General features: G+C 52.2%; 1 protein-coding gene across 13 annotated transcripts in view; it reads right to left on the reverse strand.

Moving 5' to 3' along the window:
- Positions 1-22,061, reverse strand: part of HDAC7 (histone deacetylase 7) — a 57,115-nt gene extending 35,054 nt beyond the window's left edge. For 4 of the 13 annotated variants that reach the window (XR_014941362.1, XR_014941361.1, XM_085534086.1 and 1 more), the window contains exons 1-2: positions 3,170-3,307; positions 1,224-1,294 (exon numbers count right to left, since the gene is read on the reverse strand). Coding sequence is in view for 4 of the 13 variants with exons in the window: in XM_015886848.2 (XP_015742334.2) it covers positions 7,738-7,762 (25 nt within the window). In the remaining 9 variants the exon portion in view is untranslated. Of the gene's footprint in view, positions 1-1,223; positions 1,295-3,169; positions 3,308-7,737; positions 7,849-11,448; positions 11,490-21,524 lie in introns of those variants that run through there. The other 9 variants (XR_014941360.1, XM_085534085.1, XM_015886852.3 and 6 more) reach the window with 7 other exon arrangements.

Consider the following 22,061-nt stretch of genomic DNA (forward strand, 5'->3'; position numbering starts at 1 on the left):
AGAGCAGGGAGGGCAAGCAGGTATGTGTGATGGATGTGTTAATGCATCCAAGTGTCACATAGAGCTGCTGCCCCACTCCAGCCCATCGTTGGGACCAGGAGCACCATTGCTCCTAAACATCCTCCCATATTACCCAACAGGGACCACAGTGACAGGGACATACGTACTGACTGCCACCTCAAACCTTGCAGGCAGGTTCCTGTACATCACCACCTCCAGCCCTGCTCTGCCCAGGGCTGATGTGCTTCAGTACAGATCCTTCCTCCAAGGTGAGCCCAGAAAACTTCCAAAGTCAGCCCAGCAAGCACTTGGGCTACATTTACTATTTATAGTTTGATGAGTGGGATGAAGCCACCCAAGCATGCCAGCTTCACTTGCTCTGGCTAAACTCAAACAGCACTGACTGAATCCTGCACAGCACACAGAGGCTCAGAGCTGCCCAAGTGCAGCACAGGCTCATTCAGTGTTAGCAACAGCCGCTATATCTGGAAGACTGTTTCAAGGGAGAGCTGGAGCTCTGCAAGGCAGAGAAAGAAAACAAATCCTTCACATACATTCTGCAGGGCAGCGCTGCCCTCCTAAACATCCTCGGCTCAGTTTAACAACCCTGAGTTTAAAAGCTTCTGCTAAAAAGCAACAAACTGCAGCTCACCAGCTCTGCAACCCCAAATGCTGTCCACCTGCTGGGAAAACCTCATGTCACATCCCACAGCAAACACACAACCTCAGAGCAAGAAAACTGCCTCCAAAGCACTGCACCCTGTTCAGCAGGGGAAGGCAGCTTGGCAGCACGGGAGTGGAGTGGTCAGACCCAAACCACACTCTCTGCAGGCACCAACAAAGGAAGAAAAACATCACAGCAGCTCGGCACAGCTTTCTGCAGTGTTTTTAGTGCGAGCTGCAGGGCTTTCTGTAATATTTTTAGGGCCGCTTGGCAGAGAGCAGGGCTCTCAGAGCCTCGCTCACAGAGGGCTGCTCAAGCCTAACATGAGCCCACCCAGCTGCAGCCAGACTCAGCAGGGCCAGGACACGGTCCCTTGGCCATCAGTCATCAGCCCCATTTTACTAACGACACAAAAGTCAGCAAAGAAGCTGCTAAGAGGAAGCCAGCAAAGCCTGAATCGGGGGGGAAGGATGCATTCTTGCCTTCAGGGAGCATAGCAAGATAATGAGACACAGACCTCGGGAAGGACTTGATGCAGCAGCTCACAGCACTGACTCACCTCCCCGTCCTGCGCAGCCGTCCCTGTCCCCACGCTCTGGCTGGAGGGAACAAAGCAGGACACTGCTACAGCTGGAAGAAGACAAGAGGTAACCGATCACTTCACAAAAAATAAGGTCTGGGTGCTTGAACCTTCGACAAACACAGTTCAGACCCCAGTCAAAGCAAAGGGACTCACACACAGCCCTGCTGGAGCTAGGTAATGATGCAGGAGCTGCCCTAGTTTCACAGCACTGCCAGCATTCTGGTTTGTTTTTACCCCTCCACAAGGTCCCAGCTGTTAAATACATGACTGCAGGATCTCTCTCATAAAAGCACATTTACCATTTCATCCATCACTTGAACAGGAAAAAGCCCCAAAGCCTGCTCCACAAAGACTCCAAGCACACAAAGCCTCTCAACTACTGACATTTTCAAGTCTTAATATATTGTCTTTGAACAGTTTCTAAATGGTTTGGCAGAGCTGGCTTTCAGCCTCCCGAGAGTCATTTCTAAGTACCCTGAAGTGAGAGAACTCTGCTTGGCCTCAGCCCTGCACCCCAAAGCTATCAGTGCTGCCACTCACATCCCCAGAGCCACCTGCCTCAAAACACATCAAGCCACCATTCCCAAGCAAAGCTGAGCTCCCAGCACCAGGTAGAGCCTGGCTTTTCATTTTAACCGACAACCCAATAAAGTGTGAACATAGAAACAAGGGCCAGAGCCGTGACGCTCGTGCTCCAGCCACTGCAGACATCAGTTCCAAATCTTCACCAGAGACACACCACAAATCCAGACTCACAGCCTCAGGAGGATGCTGGTGTTCATTGCTCTGAACACCCACAAATGATGCTGCAGAGCTTCAAAACACTTCTGAACAGTTAGAGCTGCCCTAGACAGGACAGAGCACCACGCACAGACCCAAAACTGGGCACCATTCCCATCCCAGAGAGCTTCTTGCCCATGCAGGACACAGCCAAACAGTGTAATATACTGCTGGAAAAGGCACCTCACATGCACCTGTACTACACCTCCATTCTCCTGCCATCCTGCCCCGGATTACATGGATTGGCATTAACATTTTCACGTGTCTTTGCCCAAATTACACATCAGAAAGGCTTAGGACCTGGTCGTGTCAACTCTAACCCCATCACTATCCCACATGCTCGTGCCTTCAATGCTTTCAGCCTTGCTGCAAAAAAAAACTTTTGCTGCCATTTTCACTCTCCCACTTCCTGCTCACATCAGTCAGCCAAGCAGGAAGGACTGAAATCCTCAGATCAGACCAGGAAGCACCAGAAACCTGCTATGATGAGAGATCTGCAGACACCTGGGCAGAGGATTCCCAAAGCAAACAGCTTTTACAAGGAGCTGAGATCATTCTCTAGGCTAAAAACAAGGCAAAAACCACAGCACAGCCCAAGTTTGCTCCCAGAGGTGACAGCTCTTCCCTTCTCAAGTTCCCCCCCTTACTAGCTCTGCAGGAGCCTCTAAACAGATTCAAATCAATAATCAAGGAAAAAAGGTGTGGGAAGGTGGGGTTTTTTGGAGCATGGGAACTGCCAGCAAAGCCCAATCACGGGATAACCTGCAGGTCCATAGCTGGGATACTCCATGTATCAACACCTCTTTTTCTTTTCTCTTCCCATCCTTTCTGAACAACTCAGAACGAGGATACAACTTCATTTAACAGCTCACAAACCGACAGAGCTGCTCTCATCCATTACAGCTGGGAAAAGACACCGGGACCCAACATAGCCCAGATCCCGCACCCAAACACAACTCTGTACCCCTACAAAGCCCTGTAGCACTGCAATCTCACCCCAAACCAAGCTGCACCCCCACACCCTAAACCCCCCCTGAGGCCACAACCATCCTCAATAGGGCAGAACCAGTGGGGGAAAGCCCAGTATCCCCCTATGGCCCCCCCAGCATCGCAGGCCGCATGGAGGCCCGAATCCCCCTCACCTTGTAGGGGGTCTTGTAGGGACAAAGGCGAGGCCGGGCCGTCCGCGGGGAGTAGCGGCCGTTAAGGGCCGGTTGGCGGCGTGGATCCATAGCTCCGGAGCTCCACACCCGCCCTCCGGGCTCCACCTGCAGAGCCGCAACCGAACGGGGAGGAGCGGATAGAGAAGGCCCGGCCTGGTCCGGCCCACAGCGCTTTGTTTGCGGGCGGCACCGCCCCGAGGCCGCGCTGCAGCCAATGGAGCCGCCCGCAGAGCCGGGCCGGGATGAGGCCTCACGTTTTGGGCCGGACCGGGCTATGGGGACTCGGGGTGGGGATGGAACTGAGGTGGTTCCGAAGGCAAGAAGGGCTCCTGGAAGTGGGGAGTTGAACGGGGTGTGGGGGACTGGAGTATGGGGTTCAAAAGGGAACGTTGGGATCTGGCCCTTTTGTGGGGGTTTCATATTGAAAGGAGGTTCGTGGCTCTGTGTGGGGTGGGGTGGGTGGGCAAAGTGTCCCTGGTACCGCCCTATAGTATCCACTGCATCTCCTGCAGCACCTATTGCTTCTCCTAAAGCACACATTGCATCTCCTGCAGCACCTATTGCATCTCCTCCGGCACCCATTGCATCTCCTGCATCTCCTATTGCATCTCCTGCAGCACCTCCTGCCTCCCCTGCAGCACCCATTGCATCTCCTGCAGCACCCATTGCATCTCCTGCAGCACCCATTGCATCTCCTATTGCATCTCCTGCAGCACCTATTGCTCCTCCTAAAGCACATGTTGCATCTCCTGCAGCACCTATTGCATCTCCTGCAGCATCCATTGCATCTCCTGCAGCACCTATTGCATCTCCTGCAGCACCCACTGCATCTCCTGCAGCACCTACTGCATCTCCTCCAGCACCCATTGCATCTCCTGCAGCACCTATTGCATCTCCTGCAGCACCTACTGCATCTCCTGCAGCATCCACTGCATCTCCTGCAGCACCCACTGCATCTCCTGCAGCATCTATTGCTCCTCCTAAAGCACATGCTGCATCTCCTGCAGCACCCACAGCTCACACATGCATAGAGCTGGTGCCAAACAATCAGAAAAGCATCATCATCTCAATGAACAGCAATGCAGGGCTCCATCCATAGCCCAGCTGGGAATGCGAGACCCCAGAAGTGTTTGCAGCAGGCAAGAAAGAACTGTGCAGCTCGCCAGCCTTTTCTTTGCTATTTATCTCGCTGTGTGAAGCATATTCTTTTTGCAAATGGAACAATATCAATCCAGAATATTAAGCAGGTCCATGGCCTGTAATTAATTCAAGGAGGGTAGCAGCTCTTTATTATTATACATTGAGTCGGGCACTCTTTTCAGAGCAGAATTCTTATCTTTAAGGTCCCTTCCAACCCACACCACTGATGAAACATGGTGACCACAAGCCAATAGTGTTCCATCATGGCCAAGAAGACCAATGGTGTCCTGGTTGACCAATGGAAGACCAAAGATTGACCATAAACCAGCAGTGTGTTCTGGTGGCTAAGAAGACCAATGGTGTCCTGGTTGATCAGTGGTTGGCCAATGGTTGACCAAACATTGACCATGATCCAGCAGTGTGCTCTGGTGGTCAGAAGAGCAATAGTGTCCTGGTTGATCAATGGTTGACCAAAGATTGACTATGAACCAGCAGTGTGTTCTGGTGGCCAAGAAGACCAATAGTGTCCTGGTTGATCAATGGATGACCAAAGATTGACCATGAACCAGCAGTGTGTTCTGGTGGCCAAGAAGACCAATAGTGTCTTGGTTGACCAATGGATGACCAACAGTTGACCAAACATTGACCATGAACCAGCAGCCACACTTGGACCCAAGGAGATGGTTCTCGGGGGCTTCAAACCACCCCCAAAGTTATCCCATAGATTTCCCTGCTGACAACCAGGAACATCCTGCAGGTGGGGCTCAGCTCTCCTGCCCAGAGGACAGCTGCATTTCCAGGAAATCCAAAGTAGGGGAGTGGGGGATTCTCTGTCCGCTGAATCACACTTCTCTTTTCCAAAGAAGAAATCACTTCAGATACAGAGCAGAGCTCTGCCTCATCCCTGAGCAAAGAGACTTGCGTTGGTCTGCGGCTCAGCCGTGGGGTTCCACATCTCCAGAGGTCAAGCAGTGCAGATGCAGTGAGATAAAACACCGAAACACGAGTGGGCAGCAGCTGGGCTTTTGCTGAGCTATTTTGTTCTCTTTTACACTACCAGAACAGAACATGGGAAGTTACATATCGAGCATGCATGCGTGCACGCAGGCTGGCACCCGATGCAAGCTATTTTTGGTGCTCTCTGAAGCTGGCTCAAGCTGCAGCTGCTCATAGTGAGTCTCACCTTTGGGGCTTTCCCTTTCCCTTTCATCAGTGTTTTTTCTTTTCCTGGACCGGCTTTTCCTTCCCATTCGTTTTCAAATCTCATTTATCACCAGGTTCATCTGTTCAGTTTGGCTTTATCCCCTCTGAGACGATGCTCAAGCAGCACCTAATGGTGCTCTGAGCTTTCAGCCCACCCTGACCTCACTCCACACAGAGCACAGCATATCAATGTGCCCCCCAGGTCCTCAATGATGCCAAAGTTGCCCCTGTGATGTTTTGATGACAGACAGCTCATTCTGAGAAAGCCCAATAACTTGACAGTGAAAGTCCCAGCAGTGCCTACTCTGAGTATATCTGCATATCACTCATTGCCACCAATTCAAGGTGCAGGTTGTTGGGATCTTTCTCTATGCTTTAAGTCTAGCAGCAGTGGGAAGAAGGGGCTCATTCTCCCCTTTCAGCCCTTTTTTCCTGCTCAGAGCCCTAAATTCCCTTCAATCCGTCCTTCCCAAAGGATGGGGAAAGGCAGCCAGGGGCTGGGCTTTCCAAGCTGGATCTGTCCCTTCAGCTCTACTCCTGGCTTCACATGGAACTTAAGGGCACATCCCAGGGCAAGCTGCTATTTTTCTCCTCCAAAACAAGAGCCCAGTTGGAAAGGAGAGGTTTGAGGTTGGCTGCCAAGTGAAGAATCACAGCAGTCTTTGATATTCGTGATCTTCCTTGCAAAACCTGCCTCCAACTGCAAAAGGGTCCCACCGAGACCTCCCTCCATCCAGGTGTAGGATAAGGCCAAAGCTGGGATGGAGATATCAGAGCACTGAACCAGCTGGCAGCCCCGCACCGCAGGGTTAACACCAATCGTTCACCAGAGACTATTTTGGAAGCACAGGCAGTATTTTTAGCCAGGAAAGCAGGCACCACTTCCCTTTCTGCCATCTCTCCTCCCTCTCCCAACGAGCCAGGCCTCTTTGCAGCAGCCGAGCGTGGGGATGCACGCAGAACCCGCTGCTGGTTGTGAAAGAACCGTGCTGCTATTTTGATCAGAGGAGCTGAACACGCTTCACCCCCTTGCGTTTTGCAATCCTCGTGCCGACAAAGGAGGAGCAGCCGCCGCAGGCTGCCTGGGCTCACCCCAATCCCTGCCTGCTGCTGCCCACAGCATCCTGCAGCCAGAAGAGGGTCCATGGGGAGGGCAGGCAGTGATGGCAGCACCTCATTCTGTGCTGCTCTGCATCCTCCTCCCTCTGCTCCCCACCACTGTCTTCTTCCATCCCATCACCTTCCTGTCCTTCAGCCCCAAAGCTCCGCACTCATTGGGCCCACTCCAGGTCTGTACCCCACAGCTCATCTCTGGACCTCACAAACTATGAACAAGCAAAATTTTCTCCTGCTTTCCAGGAGAGAAAGGAGCTGTGCTTGCCTTTCCAATGGAGCTGTACTTGGTTTTCCACTTCCTTTTATTTTTATCCAGTCAATCCCATGCTTAGGGTTGAATCTGGGATGCTGGAGGCTGAACTGCTCAGCCTGCCAGTCACGGCTGACCCAGCAAACAGGCAGGAGGTGGGCGAGTTGCTGACTAGGGCACAAGAGGGCTTGATGCTTTTTATTTGCTGATGTATGATAGATATGGGAGCAGAAACTCACACCCTGAATTGGGCAACGCTGTGCTGGGCACAGGAGGAGGCTGCAAGTGGAGCTTAGGGAAACTTAGGATGCATCCTGAGTGCAGACCTTTCTGCTCTGTATTCTGAGGCCTCTGATGTGAAGGCAGACAGAGGCTGAGCAGGGGCTGAGAAGGTCACCCAGCCCAGCATCAGCTCGCTGCTGGTGCAGCTCTATCCCCAGTTGTATCCTGAACACATCCAGAACTGCTGCATCCCTGCAGAGAGCAGCTGATGGTCACTGCGTTGTGCTGTGACTTCTCCACTTCCATTCAGCAAATGGAAAACTATTCACATTTCAAAGCAAAACACTGAGAGCATGCATGCGCTCTGCACACAGGAGCTGGCTGCCTACTCTATTACTTCCCTCCTCCACAAACCTTTGCCTTGCATCACTGCTGCAAGATCTGACCCTCCTCTATGGAGACCCCCCTGCACCTAGAGACCCCCAGCATGGCAAGGCAGTGCCCAACCCACCTCCCACCACCCCCATCCTCCTCTGTTCTAATAACCAACCAACCGCACTCACCCTGGAGGTCTGTTTTAAATAGACACTCCTTCAATAAAGACCTACAAAAATACCTTTGGTCGTCCTTTTGCTGAGCATGAAACCACAGAGCTGCAAAGAGGAACCAGCGACTCAAAGCAAGGGCACGCTGCCGCCCGGCCGTTCCGCCCTCCCGTTGCTGTTTGCGCAAAGCAAAGGGCAATTAATGGGGATGGAAGATGCTTGCTTCGCCCGCCCGCTTCCCCCCGTCGCTCTTGTGGGTCTTTCGGACGGCCCCAGGGGAGAGAAAAACATTTGTTTTAAAAACAGGAAAATGTGATTGTAAAACCACAACAATGGGCCGGGGAAGGAGCCGGAGCAGCTCTCAATTTAGCTTTCGAAACAGCCTTCCAGTTGACTAAATATTTCTGTATAGCAAACAGCCGCCGCTCCGTGCGCCCTCTCCTGACTCCAGCAGCGAATGGAGCTTTGCTGTCTGTGCCACATCTGCACCATCCACTGCAAAACCCCTTCCTTGTGCAAGCACTGCGCTCCTCACTGCACATCCCCTGCGCTGCCCAATTGATGCATCGTTTTCTGTTCACTTTCCTTCCTAAAAGAAGCTCCGGTGCGGCAATCCCATGAAAACCCATTGATTTCATCCTCATTCTTGCTATTTCCACTAGAAAAACAAAAAAAAAGCCAAACGTTTTCACATAAAGGGGCCGTGTGAGGTTACAGCGCAGTTCACGCCTATCACCGCCACCTGAACGGCTGGAAATTGTTTATTTCCCTTCCAAATGCCCAGAGGATTTTTATCCAGATAAAGAAATAATAGCCGGCAAAAAACTCTGTTTTCCAAAACACAAAGAGAATGCACTGAAGGCAGACCAGGCTCCGGGCTGCAAAGCCAAAGAACCAAAGGAGCCATTTGCAGGTTTTCCCCTTGCTCCCCACTTTTCCAGCTGTGTGCCATGCTCAGTTCTTGCTTCATAGCAAAGCAGGATGGTACCATTCAAAGCCTTGAAGGCTGGGAAGCACCACAACAGCTCAGCTAAGTTCCACTGGCTGCCCATCCTGCTCAACAAGGGGCTGAATGGAGAGCTCAGATTATCCTGGATGGATGTTAACCTAACCATAGGTTATCCTGGATGGAAGCAAACCTGGTCACCCTCGTGAATGAAACAAAGTCATGCATTGCAGGATCCCATTACTGCCACAGCTAAGAGCTAAAGGCAACCAAACAGGTAAAGACAGAAAGAAATGGGGATGGAGCTGCATAAAACCCCCAGGCGGTGAAGCACCCCAAGGCTGCTGAGCAGCCACATCCTACCCACAACCAGGCCACCCTCAGGAAGAGGCCAGTGCTGTGCCTGATGCTCTCAACTCACCCACCTACCCCTATGACAGCACCCATGTGGGGACCCACCTGGTGCCTGCACCCCGAGCTCAAATCCAGCCTTGGGTCCACAGGGACTGATGCTCTGTGGATGCTCAGCTCTGGTTCTGATCCATGCTGGGCTCTGCTCTGTGCTTTGAATGGAATGGGAACACCAGCTGCTCCCCTCAGTGCCCAGCATCTGCTTCAGGTGGTCCTTCTGCATGGCAGAACTGCATGGCAGAACTGCATAGCACTGCCCTCCCGTCCATTTTGGGGACATCTATTGATTTTTCATGGATTTCTTTATGAATTTACACCAAATGCTGTGGAAGCCTTGATGGAACACCCCCCCCCCCATCAGAGCCATGGGGTTGGATGGAGCCATCCAGCACTGCTACATACAGAAATCCCAACAGATAAGAGGACAGCCCATGGTGTGAGCATCCCATTCCAGGCCAGCAGGGACCCCCAAACCCCTCCCAACATCCTCTCACTGAGATCTGAAGCATTTTTCCACCTCTACCCCAAAAACAACAGAGGAACACCCTGCCCTAACATAGGAACACCTTCCCTACCCTGCACCCTAAACTCCCCACGTGGGATTTCTCTCCAGCTCACAATTTATCTGCAGAGCTGTTTAAAAGAAAACAACAAAGAATAAGGCTTGCATGACAAGGCTGAGGTCTCACTGAGCAGCATTTCAGCACCTTGTGGTCCCTGTTACGTGGGTGCTTCTCTCTCCTGAGCTCTAAACGTGACGCTCAACAGTGAATGCTTCAGGCTTAGCAATGGTGACCTCTCCATCCGCACGACTTTGTCATTACTCACACTTCAGATTCACAGTGATCTGTTGGAAACCGACCTCTCTGGGTGGAAAAAGCACCCCCCCAAAGTGCTAACAGCACAGCACAGCTCATCCTCTGCTGTTGTTTGGCACTGCAGGGTGAGGGCTTGATTTGCAAGCAAGGTTGCAACTGTGAGCAAAGCAACTCAGCCCAAAGCATCACATCACATTGAAAAGCAGAGGAAGGTGAGCATGGGCTGCACACAACATTCCAAACCACCACCAGAAGAAGTCAAACCCACAGCTCTCAGCTCCCTAATGCTCAGATTTCCAGCATCAATTCATTCTTATCTTGCAGCCTTCCTAAGCTGGGACAGCACCCGCTTGTGAGCATCACTGCTGTGCTGAGCATCCAGAGCCACCATGTTGGGTGCATGCAGATCACTTTGCTTTAAGGGCCCTGCTGCTTTACATGTGTTGGCTCTCCCAGTCTGCACCTTTGTTTTTGAAGCACATTGAGCACGTGCTCAGCCTTCTCTACAGCCCAGAGAAATGAAGCAAATTGGAAATTCCCATGTTGGGCCGTGGGAGCGTTGCACCACTCTCAGCACTTTTGAAGCAGGGTGAAACTCAAGACTCCTTCCATCACAGCTTCCCTCCTCCTAACCTCACAATGCACACCAGTCAATCTCGATGCCATTTCCCAAGCTCTTCATCAAGACAAAAGAGCAGGGAAGCACCAGGGGTTGACCAGAGAAGAGATGCACTGCTTTGTGACAAAGGAAACAAGGAGATGCCATCCTGACCCTTGGTGCAGATGGGCTGAGGAGCTGCTGCAATGTGAGCTGAGAGCAGCTGTGTATCCTTATGGTTTATCAGCACAAAGGCAGTGCCAGGTGAGCACGCATCAGATAAAACCACCCGTGCTGTGGGGTGTGCAGCAACACTGTGCCATGCAAAGAGTGGGGGGGAAGGGGGGGGGTCTGTGGGGCAGCAAAGAGAACTTTGTGCTTTCAAAAGCTGAAGCTGAGCATTTGGGCTGCAAACAAGTGAGCACGGGTGACCCACAAGAGACTTTTAGTGCTACGTGAGATAGGAAAAACTCAAACCCAGAGCGCTGCTGCTTGGAGGAGGGTGCCCACCTGTGGGGAGGTTTTCCTGCTCTGCATGGTCCACATGCATGGGACATGAGTGAGAGCTGCTGCCCCTTGTGCCCTTCCCCTCCCAGGAGCCAGGAAACGAGCCCTATGTGATGGCTCAGCCCAGAGCAGCCCTGCAGCAACAGAGGGGACCAGGGGGATATCAGAGCACAGCAATAACACAGATCAACCAGAGCAGAAATCCCAGGCGGGATGCACCAGGCTGAGACTGGAGCAGAAACCCTGTGTGGTTTCAGCAGAGCAATGCTGTGCACACCAACATCATTTGCCACTAGTGCTCCCCATAGTCCTGCAGCACCAAAAGCTGCCTGCACCCTCCTCCATTTGCCACCCTCTTCCCTGCCCTTCCCTGGGGCATCAGCCATCCAAAACCCACAGACATTAGAGAAACACCACGGAGGTGTTCAGCAAAGAGCACACAGTGTTTAAAAAAAGCCCAAAATGAGACACATTAAGCCCAGAAGATGGTTTGGAGGAGTACCTTTGTTGTCAGTGCTCATCTGCCCGGCCTGCGCGCGGAGCTGCCTGCTGCCCTTTAGCTTTGTCTCTCTTTCCCCCCAATGCATTGTGACAGTCCCCCAGGGCAGAGCAGCTCTTTAGTGTGGTCTGCACCGTGTGTGGTGAGGAGCCCTGCTCTCTAGCTTTTTTCTCAGTGCAGTTTCCATGCTCGGTTTCAGAATGACAACCTCTGATGTCGCGCTGCCGCGGGCAGCGGCTCTCTCTAGCACACAAGTGGGTTTATCTCGCATCCTTTCATTTAACTCTCACACCCAGCTGGGGGGCTGACGGCTTTCAAAATAGAGATCAAGCTGCCAGGAGGCTCCTGGGGTTCTACCAACCTTTTGCAAAACCCTCTGCTGAGAATGGCCCTTTTCCATCAGTGCTCCCATTGGTATAATTGGTCACCTGGGGATTCCTGGACAATGGGTACCCCAGGAACAGATGCAGTGCCTGGTTTTATATCAGCTGGGTGGTGTAGAAAGACTAAAACTGGAGCTGCTTCGAAGCTACCCACGCTCGCCCAGGAAGGGAAAAGTCCCTCCCTTAGAGCATGAACAGCCCAAAGCTCAGCTTTCTGAATGGCACCCACGCTATTGAAGGGCTGATCCCAATTAATGGCACCTAAAGACAAAGGAGCCAACCCCATCCTCATGCTGCAAGTGATGCCTGAGCACCAAGGGCACTCAGGGAATCGGTAACATAAGCAGAAATGGCCCCAGCTCTGCACTCAGCATCTCAGAGCACTGGAATTGTCCCCTCCATGCTTGGCAGCGCATCTCTCCTGTGCAACATTAGCTCTGTGCTCACTGCTCCCAGCGCCATCCCTGCAGCAGATGGAGGAGCTGTGAGCACACGGAGCTTTTTTGCATCTCGATGGCAAGGCCAGAAGCAGAGAAAATCCGAGGGGGCTGAGAACAAGAGAGCTCACAGAGCACCATGATCCCAAATAGCCGTGGGCAGAGAACCTGGGCCGGTTGTTCTGCTGGAAGGACACCGTGGTTCACACAATGCAGCACTGTCTTTCCCTGCTACGCTGGGGGAAATTGGTTTTTCCTCCTTTTAATTGTCCTTCTGTTTGCAAATTGCTCGTGTGTGCTTTTTAGTCTCAGTCGCTTCTATTTTAGGAGCGAGGCAAATGGCAAACGAGGAGAGAGAGCGAGTGAAGTTTCCATGAGACTTCTGCCTCCGCTGCTGCGACATGGGATGATCCCCCAGGGCCAACACGAAGCAACACAACCCCAAATCAACCCCCAGCAGCCCACGCACAGAGCCTGCTCTGCTCGGATTTATTGCTTCAGAGCAAAAGCCAACAGTTGGAACTCAGTGCATGCCATGAGCACGAGCAGCATCCGCAGCCCCCATTGCAGCAGGGAAATGCCAGCAGGGACAGTTCTCTGCAGAGCCAAGGAAGGAAAACCCCAATGTTGGTCCCCATCATGTGATAAAGGGCAGCAATTCCTGGGCTTGGGGGGACACAACTGATAGGACAAAGGCACCAAAAGCACATGGGATCCTTTGAGCTGCATCAACCTCCTCTTCACCCCACTAAGTGTGAGCATCGGAGTAAAGATGCCCAACAGAGAGGGGGGGAAGAAAGAGAAAGAAAGGGGAGGGGAAAAAAAAAGTGCTCTTAAGAAATAGAAGGTCAAATTTTCTTCTTATGCAACTCCCTCACCAACTTGTAAAACCTAAAGCTGCAGGACATAAATCAACCACTAACTGCCTGGGGTTACAGAGACACTTCCTCTAATAGCACCCGATTGCGTAAGTGCCTTTTAACGGGGGAGTTTGTCTCTGCTGAAATCTCTGTTAGGGTGAGGCTGAGCAGCCCCTGCTGGGCTCAGGCTTTGAGCTCCATCCCTGCCCCGCTCCCCTTAATGGGGACACCCAAGGATCCCTTCCTTCAGCCCCTTTTGCACCTGGGGAAAGGTTGGAAGGATCTCTCGGCTTCAGGGATGCAAAAGGGAGAGAGCAGCGGGATCTCACCCTTCTTCCCATAGCAATGCCATCTATGGGGTCCTCTGCCCACAACACATCAGTTCTGTCTGAAATTGGCTTCATTTATATCTTAGCCCCTCTTTTGTGCCCCCTCCCTCCTCCCCCCATCCACAAACAAAGCCAGAAACCGAGAGAAATCACTGCGCTCCACTGCTGCTTCAGAGCATCACGTTATTATGACCAAAAAACACAATAGGGGAAGGAAAGGCCATCGTATGTCTCACATCCCTCCCCCTCACCCTCAATCCATGGGACAGAGCCCTGCACCCAACGCAGCACTGCTGTTTGTTTGGTGACTGTTCTGCTAATGGTTATTTTTAGCTGGTGACGCCCGGGGTATTTCGCTTCAGGATGTCCGGTCTGAGCCTCTTTCTGGGAATCCCATGTTCTCTAATTGTAAACAGCCCCATTCAGTTGCTGTAAGCACCGAGAGGCCCCAACTCATACAACAGGGCCGTCAGGTGTGAGTCAAACAGGAAGCCGCTGCCGCTTCCACAAGCAAAGCATCGGGTGTGAAAATGTGCTCCATTCACACAGCCCCACAGCCCAGCCCAGATCCCACAGCACGGGGATGGCTCTGGATGCAGGATCAGCTCCATCCCTCCTCCAACATGCTGTCCCTAGGAATAAAAGGGTTCCCAAGGGCCTCACGTGTGGATGCTGCAAGGGAGAGGGGATGGGGATGCTGAAGGAATGGGATGGGGATCCTGATGATGATGGGGTGGGCACAAGGATGCTGAAGGAATGAGATCGGGATGCTGATGAGGATAGGATGGTGATGCCAATGCAGGAGATGTGGAGGCACAAGAGGGGATAGGATGGAAACGAGGAGCAGTTTCAACCCCATCTCCCACCCCATGGGGCTGAGCTGAAGCAGCTGCCAACCCGAGCTCAGAAACACTGACAAGGAGCAGTTTGGTCCTCTGCTAACAGCAGCACGCTGCTGCTCTTGTGCAATAAACCAGCTTGGGGTGACCCAAAAACACATTCCCTGTGCCTTAGGAGATGAGCATCCAGGTCTACATCACCCCATGGTCCATTCACTGTGCAAAAGGATGGGGTGTAAGGGCATGGGATGCCCTAACAGGAGAGAACCTGCCACAATGACCACAATCATCAGGATAGGAAGGCATCAAAACGCACGTCATAATTTCACTAGAGCCACAAAGAGCTGCAGCAGCACCAGCAGCCCATCATTTGAGCCCTCAGATTCCTGCAAGCAGCAGCAATGGCACCACGCTGCTCCTGGGGACACAGCAGCAATCCTTACAGCTCAGCTGCCCTGAAGGTCCCAAATATCAGCATTGCAACAACAGGGACAGCAGAATCCTCCATTGTGCTTCTCTGAAATTACAGCATCACGGAGCTCAATGATGTCTGCATTGGAAGCAATTTTGCACAGGGTAGGAAGGTCAGAGCCAACACCTGCAGCGCTGTTACAGGACACTGATGTTCCTCCAGCCTCCCCAGTGCACCTTGAAGCCTTTTGGGTCCTTTGGGGACATCACAATACTCAGCCATTCCCCTGCATGGGCTCAAAACCCAGCAAGGAACTGAGCCAGCTGAGCAGCCCATGGCAGAGCACGATGCTTACAGAAGGCTAAGGATGGCTTTGGATGCTGTAACATATCCTATAGGAACCCATCCACACCAAACATCCCCACAGACCTCAGCACAGAGCATCCCGTGCGCGGAGCATGGTTGTACCCATCCCTTATCTGACTCATTTCAGCATCTCAGGGGAAACCCTGGCATTGATAAACAGCTCTCTGCTCTCTGCCTCCACATTCACCAACTGAAATCTGGAGTCTATTTTTAACCCTCTGACACCCACAGCTGAGAGGGAGCCGGCAGCTCCCCGCGCTCGTGCTGTTGTTTATCGGGTGGGTGAAGTGACTGCAGCGCTGGTGAGGTATCGAGCAAAGTGAGACCAAAACAAGAGTGCTGATGTGGCATGATGCCACTTTCCATGCTCGGAGCCTGCACTGTTGCCCCCGGATGGGGTATGCAAAACCAGCAAGCTCCCGTGTTTTATTTTCCAGCACATCCCCATATGAGTGTGCTGCTTGGTCTGCTCGTTGTCCTCTGTTTGCTGGGGGTGGTGGGCTGCATGCAAGGCCATGAATGAAGGGGGAAAAGAACTTAAGGAGGAGATGGGCTCATCCTGCAGCAGGGACATGGCATGAAGGCTGCCTGAAAGCAGCAGGGTGGGTAGAACTGCTACTGCTTGGAGCTTTCATGGAGGTTTTTGCACGCTGCTTGTGCACAGGGGAGCGGATGCAGCCTTTGTGGTCAGGGCAGGACACAGCGTGCTTCCTCCAGTTCTAGAGGATCCAAGAGCAAAGCTTCCAGCTTTCCCTTGAGGAAACACCTCCACTCTGACCGCTGCAGGAGAGAAGGTCTGGTTGTAATTCCTGAACAAAGGCTGCCTTGAACAGCAGCGTCCCAACCCCACTGCAGCACAGCACCTGATGCTTCCTTCCCAAAGCCCCCACACTCCCTATAAGGCTTTTGATGACCTCTGATTTCAGGATGGCTTTAGGAAAATCATTGTCTGGCTCCTAAAACTCCGACTGGCAGCTCTGCTTGCTGCCCATCCGCAGCTCAGCTGAGAGGCATCACATCACCCTGGGCTCCTCATCCAGCCAGCAGCCAAGGGGCAACACAACATCACCCAGGAAACATTCTCTCTTTGGGTTTAATGATGGAAACCATCTGCTGTTGTGTCGCTCAGAGCTTCACGCAGCCTTCTTGCCTTCTCTCTGGGCATCGACTTAAAAGCTCCACATTGCCTCCCCAGCAGCCCAGAAATAACTCAGAAGATGCAAATCCATCTGGTAGCCCCAGTTGGTCTCCATTTCCCCATTGCAGAGCCATGTGCCTGTCCCTGAGCTGCTGGTCCCTCTCCAGCTCTTCCTGCTTGTGCTATAAAACCTTCATTTCCTGACACACATGGGATGAGGCCAAGGGGTCATGTTTTGGACAACCTGCATTTTCCATGGCAACTGGCAATGATGTCAGTGACATGCAATGATGGGAAGGGGCCAGCACAATGGTGAGCTCTCCAGGAACTGGGCAGGAGGGGTGGCTGAAGTGGTGCCCTGGGCTGGGGGAGCCCTGAAAGCATCTGCCCTCCTCCCAGCCACATCCTTCCATCCATCCTGTGATGCTCCATTCACAAAACAAAGCATCCAATGCTCCTGTCTGAGCCAGCTCTGAGATACCACACGTGGATCAAAACCACCTTCCTACGCATAGAGTTGCCAAGGGATCCCATCCCAGTTGCCTTTGATACAACAGGAAATCCTACAGACCTCTTTTCCACCTTAGAAGCACCTCTCCAGGTGGGAAACATCATTAATTCTATCCCCATTCCTTATGCTTTACAGACTGACCTGGACATGTAGCTGCAGCCAGAAGGGAGCAAAGCCAGAGGTGCATTGCAGAGGTGAGAAGCAAGATGATGGGAAGCACAAGCCATGCACCCACAGCAGAGTTCTCACACAAATTTAATGGGTAATCAGTAATAACATTCACCTGCTGCATTCCCACAGAGCACTAAAGGTCCCAGCAAGGAAAGGAGCTAATAGGGCAGGCTTGGTCCAACTCCCTGCTTTAACTCTGCCCATGATAGCAGGTAGTTCAGGTACAGCAAATAGCATCCAGAACAACCCATAGGCATCAACATAACAGCAGAAAGAGAAGAACTGAGTGACTGCAGGCATGGATCTGCACCAAGCAGGTCTATGAAAGCAGAGGGATGAGCTTGTGCTGTTGGTGGTAGCACAAAACTGACGGCAGATGCCATCCAAACAAGTGGCAAACCTCATTTAAATGGTGGCAAACACCATCACAACGGTGACAAACAAACACCATCAAAGCAGTGATGCTGCCTTCCCTGCGTTTTGGACCTCGTAGGATCCAAACATGGGGAAATGGCCCAACCAAAGCTCAGCCCCTATGGGAACCCAACAGCATCGGGGTGGGGAAAGAGAAAACAAAACAACCCCACGAAAGGACTTCCAAAAACGCTGCATGAAAAGTGAACACTCAGCAGAGCGAGGTTTCCTGCGCAGTGAGAGTTGGAACAGGAAATCACTGCTTCCTGCATGCAGAGGAAGTGCCTATCTAATGCCTGTGATCAAAAACAAACATCGCCTCCATTAAACAAACAAAAGGGCCTAAAAAACTTCAACAGCTTTTGCAGCCCGGGTTGGCTCCAACAGGAGGGAGAAAGAGGCCAAAAATAAGCTGGTCACCTTGAGAAGGACCCTCGTCCTCTTCCCTGCGTGGCAATGAGGTTGCACTGCATGCAGGAGGCAATGGGAGCCCAGTCTGTGTCCCCAGCTCTGCTCTCACCCCACAGCATGGATGGGACAGAGGTGGGCACCAGCAGTGACCCCAAGTGCTTTGGTTTGGTAAAGCATTGATCAGATGCCCTCTCATCCATGCACTCTAGTCAACCTTCGGGTCAACCTTGTTGCCCAACTGGGATACTACAGCCAGAAACATTGCTGGATCATGGTCTGCCTTTGGTCACTGCTGGAAAGCCTGGATACTATCAGCCTTCTGGCCATAGGGCACACTGCTGGCTCGTGGTCAGCCTTCAGTCAACCATCTCCCTGTACTTGGTTTCTGTGCCTGCTCTTGGATTTGTTTTGAGATTTAATTTCACCTCTAGAAATATTTCCTTTCCAAACCGCTGCGGAGGTTCCTTTTGTTCGAATACAGAATCCCTTCTCTTCATTATAATGAATTCAGGCTATGGGGATAGGAATACTTTCTTATTCCACAGAAGGGCTTACAGACCTTGGTCTATAAATCATCCCTGTGAGCAATGAGATCGTGAGGCTTTGCTCATCTCAGGGCTAGAGGATGCTGCAGGCTTTGCAGTGCCCAGGGACCTCGTGCTGTTATTCCAGCTTGCTGCAAACCTTTTGTTTTTGGACAAATCCCAGCTGGGAGATGGATGTGAGGAGGCTGCAGGATCCAGGTGCTGCCCAACCTGCAGCACAACGCCAGCCGTGCTGGGGAATGGATCTGTACAGCCTTCATCCCCTGAGTTATGGGCTCTGGGTGTCACCAAATGCTGCACGCGTGTCGTTTGCCAGATTTAAAGCACAGACACATTGAGGTGGAGGAGGTGGTTTTGCTTCAAACCCAAAGCAAAGAGTGGGGGGTTTTTTTTCCAGCCCTGGCTGAGCCTGAAGCTCCAACATCATTCATTCTGCACACGTCTGATACTCCAAACCATCCTGGCTGGAAAAACCCTGCTCTCCCAGCACGTAGCTGAGCACACTAAAAAGAAACAAAGAGACCAGGGCTGATGCAGGATGCTGAAAAGCAGCACTCCTCCACATCAATGACAGCAAGAAGAGAGGAGAAATATGGTTCAGGAACAAAGGGAGGGCCAAGCAGCAAACAGGGCTGGCCCATAGGGACAGGGAAAGGACATGGGGACAGCACCATGCAGGCCATCTCCTTGCTTCCCCCACCACCTTGCATCCCCCACCACCTTGCTTGGCCCTCGCCTTGCTGTGGGTTTGCACCCGCACTGCAAAGCTCATGATGGGTTTTGCAGACCCACACGCATCAGCCAGCCCACAGCACAGGGCAGGATACAGCAGGTTGCTCCCCTGTGTGTTTTGCACTCAGAAGATGCCAATGCAGAGAGCAGCAGATCCAACCACAGGCTGATGGAAAAATGATTCCAGCATCACTGATAGCCCCGCAATGGACAGCAAATATGAAGGGTAGGGAAACATGCAACTGGGCCTTCCTGTGTGGCCACCACACCAATCTATTCCTGAGCAGCTTGTCCAGTGATATTAAAACCATCAGGTGCAGCCAGCATTAATTTGCTGAGTGCTCACAGCACTGAGGCTTTTTGGTGCACCTGGTTCGTTAAAAACAAATAATTACAGTTTCTCCATTTCCTGCTCTGGAAAGAAAACTTCCATAACTAATCATAGCCAGTTAACATGCATTTAAAGTGCATTCTCCTGTGCAACAGCAGAACACGAGGCTGTGTCTGTGCAGGAGGGTCGGCCTCTGGATGCTCCTTTAAACACTGTTTGCTCCTTCCTAATGCAGAGCTGCAGTCCCACGCTGGCGGATTGTTGAGGCTGTTCCATCCCTGGCTGGAAAATCCATGCAACATCCCTGGAAAGTTGATGGCTGCTGTGGAAGTTCTGGCCAATTTCCTCATTGTGCAAGTGCCAAAATAACAGAGATGAACTCCCAGAGGCTGCAATGGAGGGGATTGTGGGCACTGAGATGGAGAAGGCAGCTTTGAGCTGTTGGGGGCAGAAGGAGAAGTGAAGTTCTCAGCTCCTCCCAATAACCAAGGGGACAGAATGATGCCTGAGATCCAAAGGCTTCATCTCCATTTATACAAGCACTTCAGCTCCTGCTGGGAACACAGGTCAGGGGGTGTCCTCATGCTGCAGAATCTGGTCGGTATCACAGCTGATGCTTCTCATTCCATCTCCATCTTTACCTTTGAGTTGTGAACCCAATGTTATCCCTCAACGGGATTCAGCTGAGCGGGGGCAGTTTTCTTTTAGCTGAAGGACTCTAATACTCCCTGGAATGGAGCAGCCCATTTACAACCACCCAACCCATTCCCCATCCTCAAACCCTTCCACCTACAGCTCCCATCCCATATCCACACACCCCATTACCCAGAGCTGCTGCATTGGGCAGAGCTCTCAATGAGCAAATGCCACCAACACAGGTGGGATGGGAGGAAAACATCCAGGGTTGCATTGGACCAAGATGTAATAAAGCTTTAAGGCTTTCTCATCTGGTTTTGACACAGAGGATTACGACAGGCTTTAGGGGGCTGCTCTTTTCCATGCCCGGTCCCAAAGACCTCAGACACCCCGTGGCATTTCCCAGACTGAGATACTATTTCCTATGAATCAGATTTCAGCACAGACAGCAGATCCTGGAGACAGATGGAGACGAGGAGGAAAATCCCCACATGAGAGCTCAGACATCAATTGCAGCGTCTGGGCTGGATTGGGTTGCGTGCTCAGCTCAGCCCTATGCAGGGTCTGTAACACATCTGGCACTGCTGTCCTCTGCCCCTCTGTGCCGTAAGGCTGCACAGCCCACCTGCATCACCTGTATTTATTCTGCACATTGAATTCCTCCCCATTCCCCAAAGTAAGGTGAAGGAAAGGGATGCATTGCGAGCCATTCAGAGGAGCAGACACAGCAGGACAGGAGCTGCTCTGGCCTCAACATCCTTTGGAGTGACAGCCCCTGCTCCTTTGTTCCCATTGCAAAACAACAGACAAAAAGAGCCCAGCAGCAAAGAGGGGACTGCCAGGTGAGCAGCACACAAAGTGCACACCAGAACCCAGAGACAGCAAGCACCTTAAAGGAGATTGCTGTGAGACCAGAGCAATAGCTGACTGCCAGAGGGAGAAAGGGGAAAGCACCAGGAATGGGGAACAGAGCCCTTTTGGTGCAGAGGAGGGTTGCAGCCCCCACACTGTGCAGCCCCCACCTCAAAACCACACACCTGGCACCACCGGACGGCCCTCCCGCAGCACAGCTCCTGGGAACACGGTTGCATCACATTTGTTTTGCTTTGCTTTGCATTGGAGAGGAGGATTCCTCCCACCGTGCTGAGCAGCCGGTGTTACACGGCTGGCCTGGGTTACAGTAGGTGACAATGACACCCAGAGATGGGACGGCGCAATGAGGAGAGCATAATGGGGACGACACCATGGGGGCATGGGGTAAATGCAATGTGGATGGCACAATGGGGACATGGGGACAATGAAATGGGGATGGTACCATGGGGACAATACAATGGGGATGGCACCATGGGGACAATGCAATGGGGATGGTACCATGGGGACATAGGGGACAATGCAATGGGGATGGCACCATGGGGACAATGCAATGGGGATGGCACCATGAGGACATAGGGACAATGCAATGGGGATGGCACCATGGGGACAGCATTGGCACCAGCTTGGGTTGGGTTGGAGCAATTGGGGTGCCTTTTAGCATCATGCGCGTGGGACCCCCCCTGGTACTCACCGTGGCTTTGTCCTTGCATCCAGAGGAGTTAAAGCCCTTGGAGATGCGGTCGCATTGTCCGAGATGTGTTCGTTTTGGGGGGGGAAGGGAAGGCAGCTGCTTTCTTTATATCTCAAGATTCACTAAAGTTCAGGAAGAGAGAGAGAGAAAAGAGAAGGGAAGGCGAAAGGGGAGGGACTGAGCAAAGGGCCCAGAGGCCGTATAGAATGACAATGGAAGGAAATGCTTTATCAAACCTAGAAAGCCAACCCTGTCCTGGGAACACAGAGGGAGTAAAAAAAAAAAGAAGCTCGATGAAGAAAAGCGAGTTCAGCTGCCTCAGTTCCTCCCTTGGCAGCAGCCCTCCTCCCCCATCCCCTCACTGCAAACACAATGAGAGCCGAAAGCGTCCGGCTCCAACACTCCTTTTTTTTTTCCCTCTCTCTTTCATTAAACAGAGAGAAGTTTCAGTTCTTCAATAAAAAAAAATAGAAAGAAATCCAACAACCAAACCCTGCCCGGGAATGGGAATGTGACGCTCTTCCCCCTCCCCCGACT

This window comes from Coturnix japonica, unplaced genomic scaffold (genome assembly GCF_054131305.1).
Source record: "Coturnix japonica strain WE unplaced genomic scaffold, WE-NBRP24 Scf075, whole genome shotgun sequence".
NCBI lineage: Eukaryota > Metazoa > Chordata > Aves > Galliformes > Phasianidae > Coturnix > Coturnix japonica.